Source organism: Kogia breviceps, chromosome 10, assembly GCF_026419965.1.
Source record: "Kogia breviceps isolate mKogBre1 chromosome 10, mKogBre1 haplotype 1, whole genome shotgun sequence".
In the NCBI taxonomy this organism is placed as follows: domain Eukaryota; kingdom Metazoa; phylum Chordata; class Mammalia; order Artiodactyla; family Physeteridae; genus Kogia; species Kogia breviceps.
In genome coordinates, this window is record NC_081319.1 from 1900658 (window position 1) to 1916671 (window position 16014).

Sequence of the window (16014 nt, forward strand, 5' to 3'; positions counted from 1 at the left end):
CCCAGCTCTTTGTCAGAAACGGCCCCTGCTCCGCAAGACTGCCCCCACCCCCACCCCCCCGCCCCGGCAAGGATCTTTGTATGTTTCATCCTTCACCCGAATGCCAAGAACAAATGGGGTCAGGAAACATGCGTGGGATAAATGAGTGGTTCTCATTCAACAGATGTTTGGGAAGCACCTACCGCCAACCCACGAATGACTCTGGGGCCGCGAGAGGGACGAGCCGATCGCCGCCCTGCTCTTCTGGACCTGAGCAGCTTCCGCGATGCCCGGCCTGGGCTCCTCCAGCAACACCGGTCCGCAGAAGGAAACAGGTAAGTCTGGGAGTGATAGAGAAATGACGGGACGCCGCGGTCCGTGTGCTCGTTCTGGGCTCTGGATTCTGGCTGGAAGTCCTGAGCCACTTTCTAGACTCGGGGGTCCACGTCCTCATCCTCAGTACTCAGTTCTGAGCTCCAAGCTCTAGGCTGTGGCTTTGGGGGTCCACATCCAAGGCCCAGGTCCTGGGCTGTCTGTTCTGCGATCTGGATCCCGAGGTGCAGGTTCAGGGCCCCAGGCTCAGAGTCCTTGCCCTGAGTTCTGGATTTGGGGGTGAGGCTCAGTGCTCTGTGTTTGGGCTCCGGCTCCTGAGTTCTGGGGCGCCGACTGCCTGGGTCTCTAAGATCCAGACTCCAGGTTCTGGCGCGGGCCCTGGACTCGGGCCCGGCGGGTAGGCCCGTTGGCCAGAGGCCACGCTGGGCCGCCGCGGTGCTCAGTGCCCGGGATGAAAGCTGCCCAAGCGCAGAGACTCCGCTCGTCTCGTGTGCCGGGTGGTCCCCACCCCCAGAGCAGTGCCTGGCGTCGCAGTGTTCATTGGACGCGCGTGCGTGTGCACTTGGACGTGCACGATCTGGTAGACGCTCTCACCGCAGTCACGGGCCAGGGCACAGGTGGGCAGGGCCACCCCCGCCCTTGCCGTGGCCACGGCTGCCAGGAGGGGAGGCCAGAACGCCGCGAGCTGGGCAAGGGCTGGAAGGGGAGCTGCTGAGGAGGCCTGAGAGGGCCTGGGGCGCCTGCACTTTGAGATGGGCCGGCCGTGCCCACCCAGCTGCACACCTGAGCTGGCGCCTGCTTGCTCTGATTCCCTTCTCCACAGAAAGGACCTGGGCGGGGTAGCTGTGGCACGGCAGGGGCGGAGGCGTCCTGAGGCAGAGCCCCCGGGATGCTCCCCCATCTCTGGCCTCCACAGGACCATCGCCTCCCCAGCCCCGAGGGAGCCCCTGCCGGCACACGGTCTGGGATGAGGAGGGTGAAAGGGGAGCCTCCTGGACAGGGGACTTGAGGGCCGCGAGAAGCAAGAGGTTGACCATCAAATACCGTCAGGGGCCCGGGGAGCAGCTCGAAATGATGATGATCAGGGTCGGGGACGGTGGCGCAAGTCATGGGGAGACGGTGCCGTTGAGACGCGGCACAGAGGCCTTGGTGATCAGCGCGATCTTTGGTTGGCGATACCGTGAATCATACACCGGGAACCACGGGGGGAGTGAGGGTGCGACGGGAGCATTGGTGTCATGTGTTCGATAACCAAGGGTAGAGGAGATACGGGGCGTCAGAGTCAGTGATGAGCCACCCAGGGATCTTGGTGGTGTGTGATCTTCTGGGGATCAAGGGCGTTGATGGTTAGAGAATCAAGTGATCAGAGACACAGGTGTCTGGCGATCCTGATGGCCGGGGAGGTTGGCGATTGGTGCATAAGGGACGTCGGTCATCAGGGACTCGCAAGGTGAGAAGACCCGGCAACCACCGAAGTCGGACGCGACGGTGAGCAGTCAGGGGTATTAGCAACCGGTGTCACGGTGACCGTGTTGGCGGTCCGGAAACTTGATGGTCAGGGGAGTCCGTGATCGGGGCATCGGCCGTCCGGTACACTGCTGGTTAGAGATGTTGGTGATTGGAGGAAAGTGACCAAGGACATGGCTAAGACATGAGTGATGAGAAATTGTGTGCTTGGAGATGCTGGTCCCATACGAGCGATCGGATGTGTCACTGATCAGAAAAATACTGATCCGTGACACTGGCGATCATACTTCCTGATGACCTAGGACATCAGTGAGAGGCTGCGGCGGGGACCGGCACGCGGTAATCAGGAGCATGGGCGGTGAGAGGTGCCGGCGATCACAGACAGGATGGTGATGGGATGTTAGCTACCAGACACATTGGATGGAAATACTGGCGACATAGGTAGGGAGCGTCGGTGGTAAGAGAGATTCATGATGACACGTATTATTGGTGAGCACGGTCAGTCTCTGGAGACATTGGTGATCACGTTTTGTGGATGTCAGCGGTCAGACACATCGCTGACCAGAGGGCGTGGATGAAATGTTGGTGATCACGTGTCGGCGATCAGTTGTCAGCAATCCGACGTCCATGGTCACAGGCTGCGGTGCTCGGACGTGTCATTGGTCAGGAACATGAGTCATGATGAGTGCCTCCAGTAACCAGTATCACTGATTAAAGAGGACGGCAACCGATGACATCAGTGACCAGAGACACCGGGGACCAGCTTTGTCAATGGACATGAATGCTGGTGACCAGGTGGCTCAGACACAGACAGGGCTGAGTGACGCCTGGAAGGGAGAGGATGGCGTTAGGAGGGGATCGGGCCTCGCTGGGTTCTGTGTGAGCCCTTAGGAAAAGGGTCAGAACGTGGGCTGAAGGCTGCAGAACCCGTAGCCTTCCTGAGCCTCCCCGGTATCCACCCAGCCGGGACCCCTGCTAGGTGGTAATGAGAGAATTCAGACGGGGGCGGTTCAGGGGAGAAGGGTCAGGGTCTCAGAGCCCGGCCAGAACGGGGGCCCCTCTCCTATACCAGGGCCCCTTCCCTCCAAATCACCGGCTGTAGAGCTGATTCTGTCTCAATGGTCTCGGCAGCTGGGACTCAGGAGCCCCAGGAGCCCACAAGACAGGCCAGAGGCATTCACAAAAAGTATTTTATTACTCTTAACAGTTTTCACTTTGAAGGAATAGGAAGATAGCATACAATTTTTACAGACAATATATAAATGTTGTACATAATTAACAATAACTTAGTTCACTAATCCAAAATAAAACAAGCCAAATAAAACATAAGACCAGAAAATACTGCCGATTCTTTTTCTTATGCGGATACTAGTACAAAATAAGTTACTTCTGGCTGTGGTGCCCCCCATATTGCACTTGGACTACATCAGCACAACCCGCTCCCCAGGCCGGGTCCTTGCTGGCCGCCGCACCCCGCCACTGCCGCATACAGAATCTAAGCTCGGACACAGTTATGCACAGCTGTACCTTAGGAAGGATCCAGACAGCCACAGCAAGGCGGAGCAGAACCCTGGCATCTCCCAGGACCCAGTAGGGTCGCGGCCTCCCCCTTGGTCCTGGCTCCGACCCACCCCCAGCTCCTGCCTTCGCCACCTGCCAGGTCAGCCCCCTGGAAGCCAGGAGCAGCCAAGGCCCCACCCCTGGCCCCTGGCCCCCCGTTCTAGGGCCGTGGGATCTGAGAACTTTGCCAAAAATAACTGCGAAGCTACAGCCTTGGTTTGTAGGTTTTATTCCTTTCCATAGCAAGGGCTTTCGTGGCAACGTACAATTGACTGGACCCAAAAAGAGTTTAAAAATAAAACAACTAACTCATCGGCGAGTTAAGCTTATGTAGGTGTGTTTTTTTTGGTTTTTTTTTTTTTTTTTTTTTTTTTTTTAACATTTTCTTCTTTTGTCTCAGAGTTGGAGAGGAGGGGGTTTAGGCGTTAGCAGGAGGAGGATGTATGTACAGGGGTCCGCCGGGCAGAGGAGGTGGCTGTAGCTCAGACCCGTCTAGGGCGCGCGGGTCACCCCAGCCTCAGCCTCAGAGCCAGGGGAGCAATCGCAGAGACGCTTCCCCTCTCAAGAAAACGTTTCCTTCCTTCCTGTGACCCAGCCCCGGCCTGGGAATCTGCGCGGGACCGCCCGTGATTGTCTCTGCCCTCTGCGCCCGGCCGCGGCCCCTCTGGATTGGCTCAGCCCAGCCTGGGTTCCGCGCTTTCAGAGGGAGCCAGTGGAGAGGGTGCAGGCCGAGGTCCCCGAGGACCTGCCCCCGGAGCCGGGCACGGGGAGCGGTCGAGCGGCACTTGGCGCCGAGGCAGCCCCGCGAACTGGGGGGCTCAGACCGCCCAAGTCTCCCGGTCCTCGTGAGAAACAAGAGCAAAATAAATTACTTTCGCCGACTCCCTTCTCCTTCTGCGACGCGGTTCCCTTCGTGTGTCCCTCGCCCCCAGTCTTCATAAGGTTGTCCTTTCTTTCTGCTCGCCAGACAGAGTTATCCGTGGTGGAGGCCCCACCTGGGAGGCCGAGGCAGCCTCCCGGCCCAGGAAGCATCTTCACAGTGACGGCCGACGGGCCCCCAGGTGAGGCAGCGTGGGGCTCCGGCTGGGCTGGCAGGGCAGCATCGGTCCCCGCCCCCCGTCCCGGGAGCGCCTTCCTCGGCGTCTGTCTGTCGGTCCGCGGGGGGCGGCCCCTTAGCCCATGGCGGTCACCATGCTGGATGGGTGCGGGTGGCCGAAGGACAGGCTGGAGGAGGGGTGGATGGGCGTCGGGGTAGGCAAGATGTGTCCCGAGTGGCTGAAGGGCGGGAGGTGGCCCACAGGCGCCATGTGTCCGGCCAGGGCAGCCGCGCTAAAGGGGGAGGCCTTCTCCTGCATGCACTTGGACAGCTCCTCAAAGCACTCGGCCCCCTTCTTGTTCTTCTTGGACTTGTTGGACATCTTCCGGTTCCTAGTCTGGATGCCTTCCTTCTTCATGGTCAGCGGCCTGTTCACCTGGGGGCAACCACGGAGCTCTCAGGGGGTGGAGCTCCCTTCCCAGAGCAAGAGCCCCACCCCCAGGTCGCACGGTGGGGGGGGGGTGGCGCCCCGCTTCCAAAGGCCCCCTGCCCACCAAGGGCTTCTCGCCAGCACCTCTGCCATCTTGAGAAAGGCGCCTTTCACTGCATGGGGCGGCCGCCTGGCAGCCTGCAGGGCCTTTGGCCTACGAAATGCCAGCGCCGCCCCCCGTCGAGCCACACCACCAAACCCCACCCCAAAGCCGAGATCCCGCTTTCCTCGACCCGCCGGCCCCTGCCCCTCCCATCCTCCCAGCCAGCTTGCCCCCCTTGTGGGAAGCCCTCCTGGCGCTCGGGGCAGCTTCCCAAGCCAAGCCACGCCGAGGCCTCTCCTGGAAGCACAAAGCGCAGTGGCCCCCTGGGAGGTGGGGCGGCCGGGCGGGGCGCCTCACGTTGTGCAGCTTGTAGTAGAGGCCACAGGCGTTGCAGACCGGGTCCCCGTTGGCGTTTCGGCGCCATAAGGTGGTGGTTGTCGTCTGGCAGTTTGCACAACAGGTGCCCGCTCTCCTGGCGGCCGACTGGGAGGGGAGGGGAGGCGTGGTGTCAGCAGGCTGGGCTCCCGCGCCCCCCCCACCTCCTCCCAGACCCTCACGCCACCCCGGCCCCTGCCAGCTTAGCCCAGGAGCAGCAAATCTCACAGGGGAATCAAGGCATCTCAGAGCCCTGGAATTCTAGAATCTGAGACCTAAACCATCACAGGACTTTAGAATAAAAGACTCTCTGAAGCCTGATCTCAGAATCAAAGGGGTTGCAAGAGCTGGAAGGAAAAAGTAGCCACCTCCCCCGATCACCAAACAATCTAACACCACAGATCGGGAAACTGAGGCTCTGAGAAGGGGTCTTTGGTTTAGAAGGCCGGCTGGGCCCCCTGGAGCACCTGGGTCTGGAGCTGCACTCCCGCAAAACCCATAATCCTGGGCGTGTCTGAACCCCTGAGGCCAGAGGAGGGGGCCCTGCGGCTGCCCAGGGCAGGGATGTGAAATGCTCAGGGAGGCGAGCTGCAGTGTCCAATGCAGTAGCCACTGGCCCTGTGGCCATTTAAATTAAACTGAACTACAATTTAATTCAGTTCCTTCAATTGCACCAGGCACATTTCAAAGGATCACTAGTCCCACCACGAGCTAGAGGCAAGCATAGTGGACGGGGCAGACCTACAAAGTGTCCACCTTCGCAGCTCCATTGGACAATACCGGTCTCTCTGCCCAGCACCCCGTACCCCAATCCTCAGAGTTCTAACTGCCCCCTAGCCCCCCAGGAAATGCAGGGCAGAGGTGACCTGGAAACGTCTGGTTTCTGGAGAAGGGAGCTGAAGGCCCCCAAGGGAAGAGGCAAGAGAGTCTTTACCCCAGAAAGCAGAAAGCCCTCTCCAAACCCACAAGAGCACTTCGCAGGGAACCGAGGGCAGCAGGGGTGGGGGTGGGAGGCAGGAGTGGCCCCAGGCCCCAGCCGGGTCCAGAGGGGCCGGCCTGCAGCCACGGGGGCGGGGAGGGGTGAGGGTGAGTAAGCGGCCCGAAGCTGGAATTCTGACTCAGGGACCAAGCCCGCAGCCGCCACCCGGGCCCTCACCCCGCCCTCGCTCCAGGGGCAAAAAAAAAAGGGGGCCCCCCAAGCAGCAAGCGATTTAAGCCTCATAAATCACTTCGCCCTGAAAAAATATATTTATTATTCTTAGCATTTTATGCATTATTTGCAGAGTGGAGGGTATTAGAAGTTTCAAAACAGCCCAGCGAGAGGCAGGACTGAGCCGAGGAGAGACTGAAAGCTGGCAGAGTCCGGAAACAGATACGCTGAAGTTTCCTTATCTTTGGGCTGCAGATGTCCGGATAGGAAACTCCGGCAGGAGATCCGAAAGGGCATTTTTTTTAAATCACTCAAATGAAAATACACAGTATAGGTGACTCCATGGAAAAATAATAAAGGGCAGGTTTTTTTTGGTGGTTGGTGTGTGTGTTTTATTTAAATAAGCGTGAGGAGACCGCGGGGAGGCCAGGGAGAGCAGCCTGGGCTACGAGGAAAAGTACTTCCCGGCCCAGTTTGTAAAAGGAGAGGCCAGGGGACCGGACTCGGGCCCCTGCGTGCTCAGCTTTGGGGGATCCCTGAAAGTGCCAGGTGGGCTGCAGAGGGGAAATCTGGCCTGAAAAAAATCTAGCCCCAAAGCAGGGCAACCCCAACTGACACCCAAGTGATTTTGATGATAAGAGTACAAGCGACGGGGCACCTGTATTTGAAGGTTTGTGGGGTGTTTTTTTTTGGTAATTAACTGTCAGCTCCCGCCCAGGTCGACGCCCCCCGCCCAGGCTGCCCGCTCCTACCAGTCTCCGCTTGGGCTTGATTAGCGGCCGGTTCTGCCCGTTCATCTTGTGGTAGAGGCCGCAGGCGTTGCACAGGTAGTGCCCGGTGCCGTCCCGCCGCCAGAGAGGGGTGGCCGTGGCCCCGCAGTTGACACACTCCCGGCCTTCTGCAAGGGGACGGGGGAGACACGAGCCTGTTCAACTGACCGAGTCACCAGAGGGGGCCTGCGGGCCAGCCAGGCTGCTTCTGGGTGTGACTTTTAGTTCCAGGCTGGCAGGAAGAGGGCCCCGAGGGAAGTGGGATTCGGAGAGTAGCTCAAGGCAGGGGAATGGGGCGGGAGGGAGGAGTGCGGCCAGGGCCCCAGGGATCCTCGGCGCGGCGCCCCCGGACGGACGGACGGCCAGCCGGGAGAGGGTATTTACAGCAAACTCTGCCGAGGGCAGCAAGGCAGGGTGGCGCGAGTCGCCAGCTCAAGCTGGCTGGGCGGGGAGGACTCGGCCCCCTTTCTAGCCCCTCTCCTCTTCTGTCCCTGTCCTTTCTCCCCAGCGGCGTCCCCGCTCCCCGTCCTGCGTCCTCAGCCCCCTCTTTCTGTCCTCCGTCCCCCCGTCCACGGTCACTTCCTTCCCAATGCCCCGGCTCCCTGCCTTCCGCCGAGGCCCTGGACCGGGGTGGAGGTTGCTGTTCTCTAACATGACATAAATAATCAGCTCTTTCGTTTTTTGAGGCTGAGTAGGCTAAGTGACCTTGGTCTGTTGCTGGTGGTGGTGGTATTTTGTTTTGTTGTTGTTAAAGGGCCATCTGGAATTCAGATAGAATGTAAAACAAATTTGGGAGAAAGGACTAATTAAAGGCAAGCGAGCTGGTCTGAGCAAAACAGGGCCCCGAGGTGGGACCGGAGTGGGCGCTGGCGGCAGCAGGGTGGAGCCACACGGCTGCCTTAGCGTGATGTTACCCCGGACATCTCTCCCCATTTAGTTTAAACGAAGCTGTCAGTCCATACGGGCACGAAAAGGCGGTTTCTGGACTCGGCAGCAAAAGTTTTAAACATCTTCCTCTTCCCCGTGTTAAAGGGACTGGGAGGAGGTGTGGACAGCAGGAGCCCCACACCAGCCACAGCGGCGTCTGCTCCGCAGCCGCATTCCTGGACAAGCCAGCCCGGTCCCGGTCCCAGCCAGTTCCCGCAGCAAAGGGCCAGAGGCACCTACAGCTCCTTCCCCTCACTCCAGCCCTCAGGGAGAGAGAGTGAAGGACACGCCAGGGGGCAGGGAGCCGGATCAGGCCCTGGGAATTTTGCCTGGGGGGTGGGGGTGGGGGTGGGGGATCTCCCAAGAAGACTGGGAGCCATCGAAATCCCAAGACCGGACTGATGGAAGTCGGAGATCCAGACTCCTTAAGGGTCTGGAGCCTCTGGGAAGAGCTGAGTGCACCCCGTAGCACGCACACGCGCTCACAAACCCATGTACACACACGTATACGCCGCCTCACTGCTCTCACCTGCATATTGCATTCTCTCACATGCTAAGTCATGAGGCTGCTCGAATTTTCACTTAAGACTCAGGGAGGGGAAGGGGGGATTGCCGGTCTGTGTTCTGGTCGGGCAGTGGCCAACCTTGGAGGGGAGGGGAGGGGTGAGGAGTGGGGAAGGGTAATAAACGTTGGGGCCACCAGGAACACTTGAGGGCCAAAGTTCTAGGGTCCCCTGTCCCCCGTCCTGGGGTCTCAAAGATCTGCTGGGGGCCATTAATGAGAGGGATGTCACCCATCCCGGATACAGGACACCGACCCTGCCCCATCTCCCATATCACGGCCCCCTGCCCCACAAAGCACAAACCGTCCCCACTTCCGCCAGGTCCCTGGCCCTGCCTTTACCTGAGCATGAGCGCGCCTTGCTCCGCTGCTTAGGGGTGAAGCTGGAGGCCGGGCCACCCAGGAAGCCTCCAGGGTGGAAGAGCCCGCTGCTGTAGTCGTGGGCGGTGGCTGGCACATAGGAGGGGTAGGTCGGGATTGGGTGGTGTGTGGCAGGCTGGGTGCCCATGGCAGCCAGGCCTGGGCGCAGGGGACTGCCACTTTCCATCTTCATGCTCTCCGTCAGTGACACCTGGTATTTGACGCCGTCCTTGTCCTCCCCCCGGGCCGCACCCCCCCCTGCGGAGGAGGAGGCCGGGGAGGCAGCCCCAGTGGTGCTGGGGTCGGGAGACACTTCTTTGGGTGGCGTGGGTGGGAAGCCGAAGAGGTGGGAGCCCGAGTGGGCTGCAGTGGGGGGGAGGGAGGCCACAGAGCTGCCAGTGCCTCCCCCGCTCCCACCCCCTGCCCCTGGGTACACAGAGAGGGGGCCTCCCGGGCCTCCAGCAGCCGCGGGGTGCAGCGGCGTCTTGGAGAAGGGGCTCACGGTCCAGGGGTTGTGGTGATGTGCTGCGGCCGCGGAGAGGGCTGCTTTGCCCCCGTCCAGCCAGGGCAGCCCGGGGCTGTGCAACAAGTGTGGGCGGCACATCTGGCCTCCGGTCAGCCGGGCTGCGGGGGGAGGGAGAGGGGTCAGGGTGCTCGAGGCTCCGCCGAGCCGGGACACGGACACACAGGGCCACAGGTCCCCACAACCAAGTGACCCCTCCCCCAAAAAACCCAGAAATGTAACACCCCAACCGGCAATAGTCAGGAATGTCCGTCCGGAGCGGAAGGACAAGTGGCACACGAGGACTCCCGGACAAGCCTGGAGGAAACCCTCCCAGGCCAGCTGCAGACGGGCAGAAGCCCTACGGGGCCCAGACCCTCCCCAAGAGGCCGCTGCCCGCTCCTTTCCCGGCCCGATTTCTCAGCTGCTCCGATTCCTGCGGATCCCACACCCGGGAAGCAGCCAACCGGGCCTCGTCCCCTCCCGCGCCGGGCGCTCAGCGTCTGGGCTCCCAGTCACCCACGGGCCCCTGCTCACCATGCGCGGGGCTGTAGGAGACGCGCGCCCGCGCGTGGGCCGGGTTGGCGTAGTACGGGTTGCCCTGCGAGTCGAGGTGGTTGAAGAAGACGTCCACCTCGTCGGGAGGCAGCAGCTGCGCGGGCTCCATGTAGCTGTGCGCCAGGCCCGGGTGGTGCGGGTCTGGGTGCTGAGCGTTCAGCACGGCGGGGTGCGCCATCCAGCGCGGCTGTTCCGGAGCCGCCTCCATGGCCGGCGGCGGAGGCCCGGGACCTGGGCGGAGGCGGTGGCGGCGTCCCTGCACGACGGAAGGGGGCGTGAGGGGCGCCCCCACGGCCCAACACCCCCAAAGCCCCGCCACACGGCGTCCCGCGCGCCGCTGCGCCCCAGCCGAGTTCAGCCGCAGGCCGGTCCCGGCTGGGAGGAAAGCCCAAAGCTCAAAACGAAAGGAGGGTGGGGGAGCCGGCTCAGCCACGCACGCTCCCACAGTGACCCGGGTCCCGGAGCCACGCACTTGTGCGCACGGAGTCACACGCGGGGCCAAGCACCGACAACAGCGGCCCCAACAAACGCGCAGAGTCGCACTTCAGCCGGACGCTCACCGTCCCCCCACCCTCGCACCAGCCCTGTACACAAACACATAAACACCAACTGGAAGTTGAAGACAGGCGCCCGAGCACCCACGGGGGCACACGATGCTAGCGACACGCACAGAACTACACTTGGCGCTGACACGGACTGACCTCGCCTCCCCAAACACACACGCTGCCCCACGAGCCCAGAGCCAGCCCACCCCCACCCCCCGCGCGCACTGCCCGGCGACACGAGCAGGACCTCTCGCCGAGGCACACCGAAGCAGTCACCCGCAGCCTGGCCCGCGGGGCCCCGGCCCCCGCAGTGACCTCTCGGAGCCCGGCGCGCCCCAGGCCCCCGGCCCGCTCTCGAAGCCCAAACTTACACACGCAGCGCCGCGGGAGGGGGCGCGGCCTCGGAGCGGGCAGCACGGGCGGGAGCCCGGGGGGCGGCGGGCTCAGGGACGGCGCGTCGGGCGGATGGCGGGGCTCACGGGGTGGGAGCGGGGGTCAGCGCGCGCCTCGGCCTCCGGCCCGCCCGGCTCCGGCCCCTCGGCATCCTCCGGCCGCCCTGGCGCCAGCTCGCGACTCCTGCACAGACATGAAGCGGGGGCCGCGCACGCCTAAGAAGCCCGCGCCAGCCAATCAGCGCCGCGCGCCGCCCAGCCTCCGCCCCCCCATTGGCTGCGCCCGCAACTCCCGGTCCCCTGGACTCCCGGACGGACCCGCGGGCCTGCCCCCCTGCGACTGCCCGCCTCCTCCCCGCGCCCTCCCGGCGGCCCCTGCTGCCGACGTTCGCCCCAGGACCCGCACCCCGCGGGCCGACTGTGCGCCCCCTCTTGCGGACGCTCTTGGCTCCCCTAACCTCCGGGCCCTCCTCCCAGTAACTAACCTCCAACTGGGCCCCCTCCCCGGGAGCCTGGGCTGCGCACCCTCTGGATGTTTGGGTGTCCTCTCCCTGGGACGCCAGCCCTTCCACCCTCTCGGATCACACCTCCTTTACCACTGAACGTGGCCCTGAGAGTCCAACTACCTACCGAGACCGTTCCCTCCCCCAACTGGGGCTCTGGCTAAGCGGCGGGTAGGGGATGGGGTGGGAGGACTGCTGCGGGACAGCAGGATCGGTGAAGGGCAGGAACTACGGGGCCCCCGAGGGCACCTGGGCCTCGGACAAGAGGCCGCTTAGGACGGCCTGACCTGGTGGAGGTGGCCTGGCTGGCGGCTCCGGAGAGGGGGAGGGGGCGTCCCCTTCCCGGGCGTGGCCTTCGCAGACCAACGGGCCGAACTGCCTGGGGCGAGGCCGTGCAGACCCGGACTGGCGCCGGCGCCGGCTCTGGCTCGAAGGAGACGCCTCCGGGCAGGAGGAGGCATTTTTTTCCTCGGGAAGGGGGGGGGGTTCCCTAAGGCGGCCCCTGGGGAGAGGGAGATGGTGGTCTGAGAACTCCGTCCCCTAAGTCACCTGGAACTGCTCTCCACAAGCCTCCAGTCCAGAGATCCGGCTCTGTGGGTGAAGCGGGCCGGGTGCACAAATCTCTTTGCTCTCCCCCATTGTATAGACGGAGGAGACCGAGGCTTGAAGGGAGCCTACGCCCCAGGAGGGGGGTCGGGAACAAAAAAAAAATGGGGGGGGGATGAAGAGACAGGTGCGGGGGTAATGGGGAGTAATCGACATCCTCAGCCCCCTCCCCTCGCTGGTCCTCGGCTCTCGGCTCTCGGGGGTAGAACCCCAGAGGGATGCTAGGTGGGTCCGCAGCAGGGGGGAGGGCCGGGGCCCTGGCCACCCCCGGGAGGGTGGGGGAGGGGCGGCGGGATTGACAGTCGGTAATTGGGTAACTGGAGGCGGCTTCTCCGGCCGGGCAGCCCCGCCACCGCGACGCCGGGCCCCTGACGTCACCCGATTCGCCAGGAAATGAACTTTTTAATAATCTGAGGAGGGAGGAAAGCCCTCGGTCCCCTCAGCTCGGGGGGCACCAGGCCAGGCCCGGCTCCGCCGGCGCGCCCCCGTCACCCTCTCCCAGGCCAGCTCTGGGCAGCGCCAAGGGGTCGCGGGCGCGGGCTCGGGCTGGGGGCCTCCTCCCGCCTCTGCGTCCGGCTGTCCGTTCGTCTGTCCGAGGCCCTGGCGCAGGTAAAGGCGCGGGGACAGGGGTGCAGAGCCCCATCCCGCTGGGAACCCGCGCGCCTCCGGCCCTGGGGGCCCGTCTGCCCTGGCCGCCCGCGCGCCTCCCGCTCCGCTCCACTCCCAGGCGCGCGGGGCCCGGGCTTCTCGAAACTCCGGTCTGCGGGAGAGGAGGCCGGCGCCCGCCGAGTAAGGCGCGCCGGGGCCGGGAGCGGGAGCTCGAGGCCGCGGGCGCCGGGCCTCGGCAGCCGGACCGGGCAGGTGAGCGGCCTCCGTGCCTCCCTGTTCGCGCGCCCCGAAACGCTAGCGGTCTGGCCCAGACCCGGTGTCTCTCCGTACGTCTGTTTCTCCTCGCAGCCTTTAGCTTACGATTCGTCAACGCGTAAAACGCGATCGCCGTGAGGCCCCCCGCCTGTTTCGTGGCCTCGGAGCCCAGCAGGAGCTTCTCAAAGACCACACGGCCTCGGGGACAATCCCCCGTGTTCGGCCAGGCTGCCCCACAGGAGCTCAAACCCCAGGACCGAGCGCCGGAGGCCCCCGACCCTCAGGCCGACCGCGAGGCGGTGAACGCCGGAGCCGAGCGGAAGCTTACCGCGGGGCCTCGATCGGAGCCTCGGCTCGCAGGGAGGTGGTCGTTCCGAGCCCTCAGGAAAGCAGGTAATCGCCTTTTTCCCCCCAAAGGCGCGATTCAAATTATCTCCGGTTCTGGGTGGGTCTGCAGTTTCATCACCGAGAGCTCGGCTTCAAGCTCCTCCGGGGCAGCCTGAAGCCCCTCCGGGGCAGCGTCCTGCCCACTGCCGGCATGGAGGTGACCCGCCCGGGCGGGCCCCTGCCCAAACGGCAGCCCTGCGCTGCTGCCCGCCGTCCTGGCGCAGCACGGAGCGCGGGCGGGGATTTAATTACCCCGATCGGCGGCTCAGAAAATCGCCGCGAAGAGGAGCTTAGCAGGGCAGTTAAGCAATGCTCGAGCAGGGGCCTCGAGAGATCTGCACCAGCCTCCCTTCCCGCAATCCGGGCCTAGAGATAAAAAAGGGAAAGGGGAACCCTGCCAGGGTCTCTCGAGGCCGTGGGGTTGCCTCCCTGCAAAAGGCAGACAGGCAGCCGGCTTGGCTGAGGCCTCCACATTGGTTGGAGTTCCTGCGTTGGACGCGGGACTGCTGCGTTCTCCAGCAGCAACTAACCCGTCTGGGAGAGAAAAGAGGGGCACCAGGCCCCAGGGCCCCTAGCTGGCCCATAATAGGCCGGGGGGGGGGTGTCCCGCCGGTGAGTGTGTCTGCCAGGCAGACCGATGGACATAACCAGGAGCCTTGCCCACCGGGCAGCGAGGCCATCTCATCACTTCGGATGGAGCAAACCTCCAGGGAGGGTCAGGTCAGCTCCCGGGATGGACTGGGGTGGACATCCTCGGGGCTCCGGAGGGATGATTTATTTCAGTTTACGGCCTCGGACTTTGGGGTCTCCAGAACACGTTTAGAGAGACACGTTCCTTTTTTCCTTCCTTTTTTTTTTGTTCACTCCCAAGTATTGTTGCAAATGCGGGCCGCTGCCCTTTGGTCGCGCTAAAGCTGTCACTTTCCTTACGTGGGAACAAGATTTTATAAAGGACTGGGGAAGGGCAGCGGCAAAACTGAATTTTCTAACGACCTTTTCCAAATGACTGGAGATTCCCTAGCAGAACGCGGCTCGGAGCCGCCCGGGGTGCTATCTCGGGAGCTGGGGGTGCAGAGATCCGAAGCCCGGTTCTAGAGACCCGCAAGGCCTCGGCCCGGCACTCAGCTGCTCAGGTCTTCCCCATCCAGTGCGACCCTCCCCTCCCTGCCCTTTGTTTAAATTTGGTTCACCTGAGGCGGCCCCTCTGGGACCACAAGTTTGCCCTCTCTCTGCAACCTAATTCTCACCTTTTCCTATGGGCATCTAATTGGCCAGCAGTGGAGGAGGTGTTTAAAGAAATCCGTTTGCTTAGGGGCTGCCTTCCTTAGGGGTATTTAATTTGCAACACAGCGCCTCACTGGCAATGTGCCTTGAGGGGTACTGAGGAGGAAGTGGGGGCCGCTCTAGCTAGAGGGGTTCAGAAGTCCCCTCTAAGGCAAGGCCTCAGATCTCCTCGGGCCTCAGCCCTCCTCCAGAGGGGCTCCCCAGTGAGGCGACCAGGGATCCAACAGCCTCTCCTCTTTGAGGTTCACTTCCAGGCCCCCAAATCTGAAGTCTCCCTCTCCTCCCGCCTCCATGCTAATTCTCCCACCACAACCGTTTTACGGGCCTCTTTGAATTGTAAAGACCAGGGTCCAACGTCCTACTCGTGTCCGCACCCTGGGTGGAGACTCCTCGGAGACACGGTATCTCCTTACGAGGGAGGTTCTAACCGCCACCTCCAAGCCCGACAGCAAGGGGCCCTGCGGAGACCTGCAGACAATCGAGCCGCGTTTCTCCCTCCTCCGTGAACGCCACGGTGGGCTCGGAGGCCTGGCAGCCCCGCGGCCCGGCAGCAGGACAACTGGTAAAGCCGTTTCGTTAGACGCAATTTGTTTGCAATTTGTCAACCCGACTGGGAAACGCTCCCCAGACGCCTGGGCAGCCGCACTGGCCCTACCTGCTTCTCGAATCCTGCCTGCTCATGAACGAATCCCAGCGCGAGGTGCCTGCGTAGACCCAGAGCTCACTGCCAGATGTTCCCGACCCCGGGAGACGTGGCTTTTTCCAAAACAACGAATTTCCTTCCGCGTTTTCCGGGAAAGGAGCGGCCGCCACATCCGGGGGCCCTGAACGCCAGAGCTTTCCCCTCGCTGCCGAGGCAACCTGGAGTTCAAGCCCGGCCTCCGCCCGAAGGATTCTAAATGCCCTGGGTCCAGACAGACCAGACCGCCGCCGTCTACGCCTCCCGCCTCCCGGAGGCAGATCCCGAGACCGCGGCGGCCCCATTCTTATTGAAATCCCACTAAAAGGATTCCGACTCCAGCTCGGGGCAGGCGGGAGACTTCCAGACCCCGTGCTCTCTCCCCCACCCGCACCCCAGCCACACGGGATAAAGGGCCGCGGGGCGCGGCGCACGCAGGAGCGCGCCGGGTTAAGCCGCGCAAAGCCGGCGCACGGGACCAGCCGGCAGGTGCAGCCGGCGAAGGCGGCCCGGCTCGGGCGCATCGCCGCCGCGGCCCGGAGGTGGGGGGCGGCCCAGACAAAGGGCCCAGCACTGGGGCTGGGCGGGGCGGGGCTTTGCGGCTCTCGGAATAACCGGGCCTCGAGGCCTACGGCTCCGTCC

At 63.2% G+C, this 16014-nt stretch overlaps 2 protein-coding genes across 7 annotated transcripts in view; one reads left to right on the forward strand and one right to left on the reverse strand.

Moving 5' to 3' along the window:
* Nucleotides 1-16014, forward strand: part of EEFSEC (eukaryotic elongation factor, selenocysteine-tRNA specific) — a 223154-nt gene that overhangs the window by 189553 nt on the left and 17587 nt on the right. Inside the window, exons 8-10 of one of the 2 annotated variants that reach the window (XM_067043321.1) lie at nucleotides 164-314; nucleotides 4307-4400; nucleotides 6567-6810. In XM_067043321.1, coding sequence (XP_066899422.1) covers nucleotides 164-314; nucleotides 4307-4382 — 227 coding nt within the window. In that variant the 3' untranslated portion in view covers nucleotides 4383-4400; nucleotides 6567-6810. Of the gene's footprint in view, nucleotides 1-163; nucleotides 315-4306; nucleotides 4401-6566; nucleotides 6811-16014 lie in introns of those variants that run through there. The other variant, XR_010842431.1, reaches the window with a different exon arrangement.
* Nucleotides 2956-16014, reverse strand: part of GATA2 (GATA binding protein 2) — a 38546-nt gene continuing 25487 nt past the window's right edge. For 2 of the 5 annotated variants that reach the window (XM_067043323.1, XM_067043326.1), the window contains exons 2-6: nucleotides 10092-10368; nucleotides 9035-9676; nucleotides 7186-7331; nucleotides 5266-5391; nucleotides 2956-4811 (exon numbers count right to left, since the gene is read on the reverse strand). In XM_067043323.1, coding sequence (XP_066899424.1) covers nucleotides 4512-4811; nucleotides 5266-5391; nucleotides 7186-7331; nucleotides 9035-9676; nucleotides 10092-10320 — 1443 coding nt within the window. In that variant the 5' untranslated portion in view covers nucleotides 10321-10368 and the 3' untranslated portion in view covers nucleotides 2956-4511. Of the gene's footprint in view, nucleotides 4812-5265; nucleotides 5392-7185; nucleotides 7332-9034; nucleotides 9677-10091; nucleotides 10369-11028; nucleotides 11234-13350; nucleotides 13721-15348; nucleotides 15440-16014 lie in introns of those variants that run through there. The other 3 variants (XM_067043325.1, XM_059076709.2, XM_067043324.1) reach the window with 3 other exon arrangements.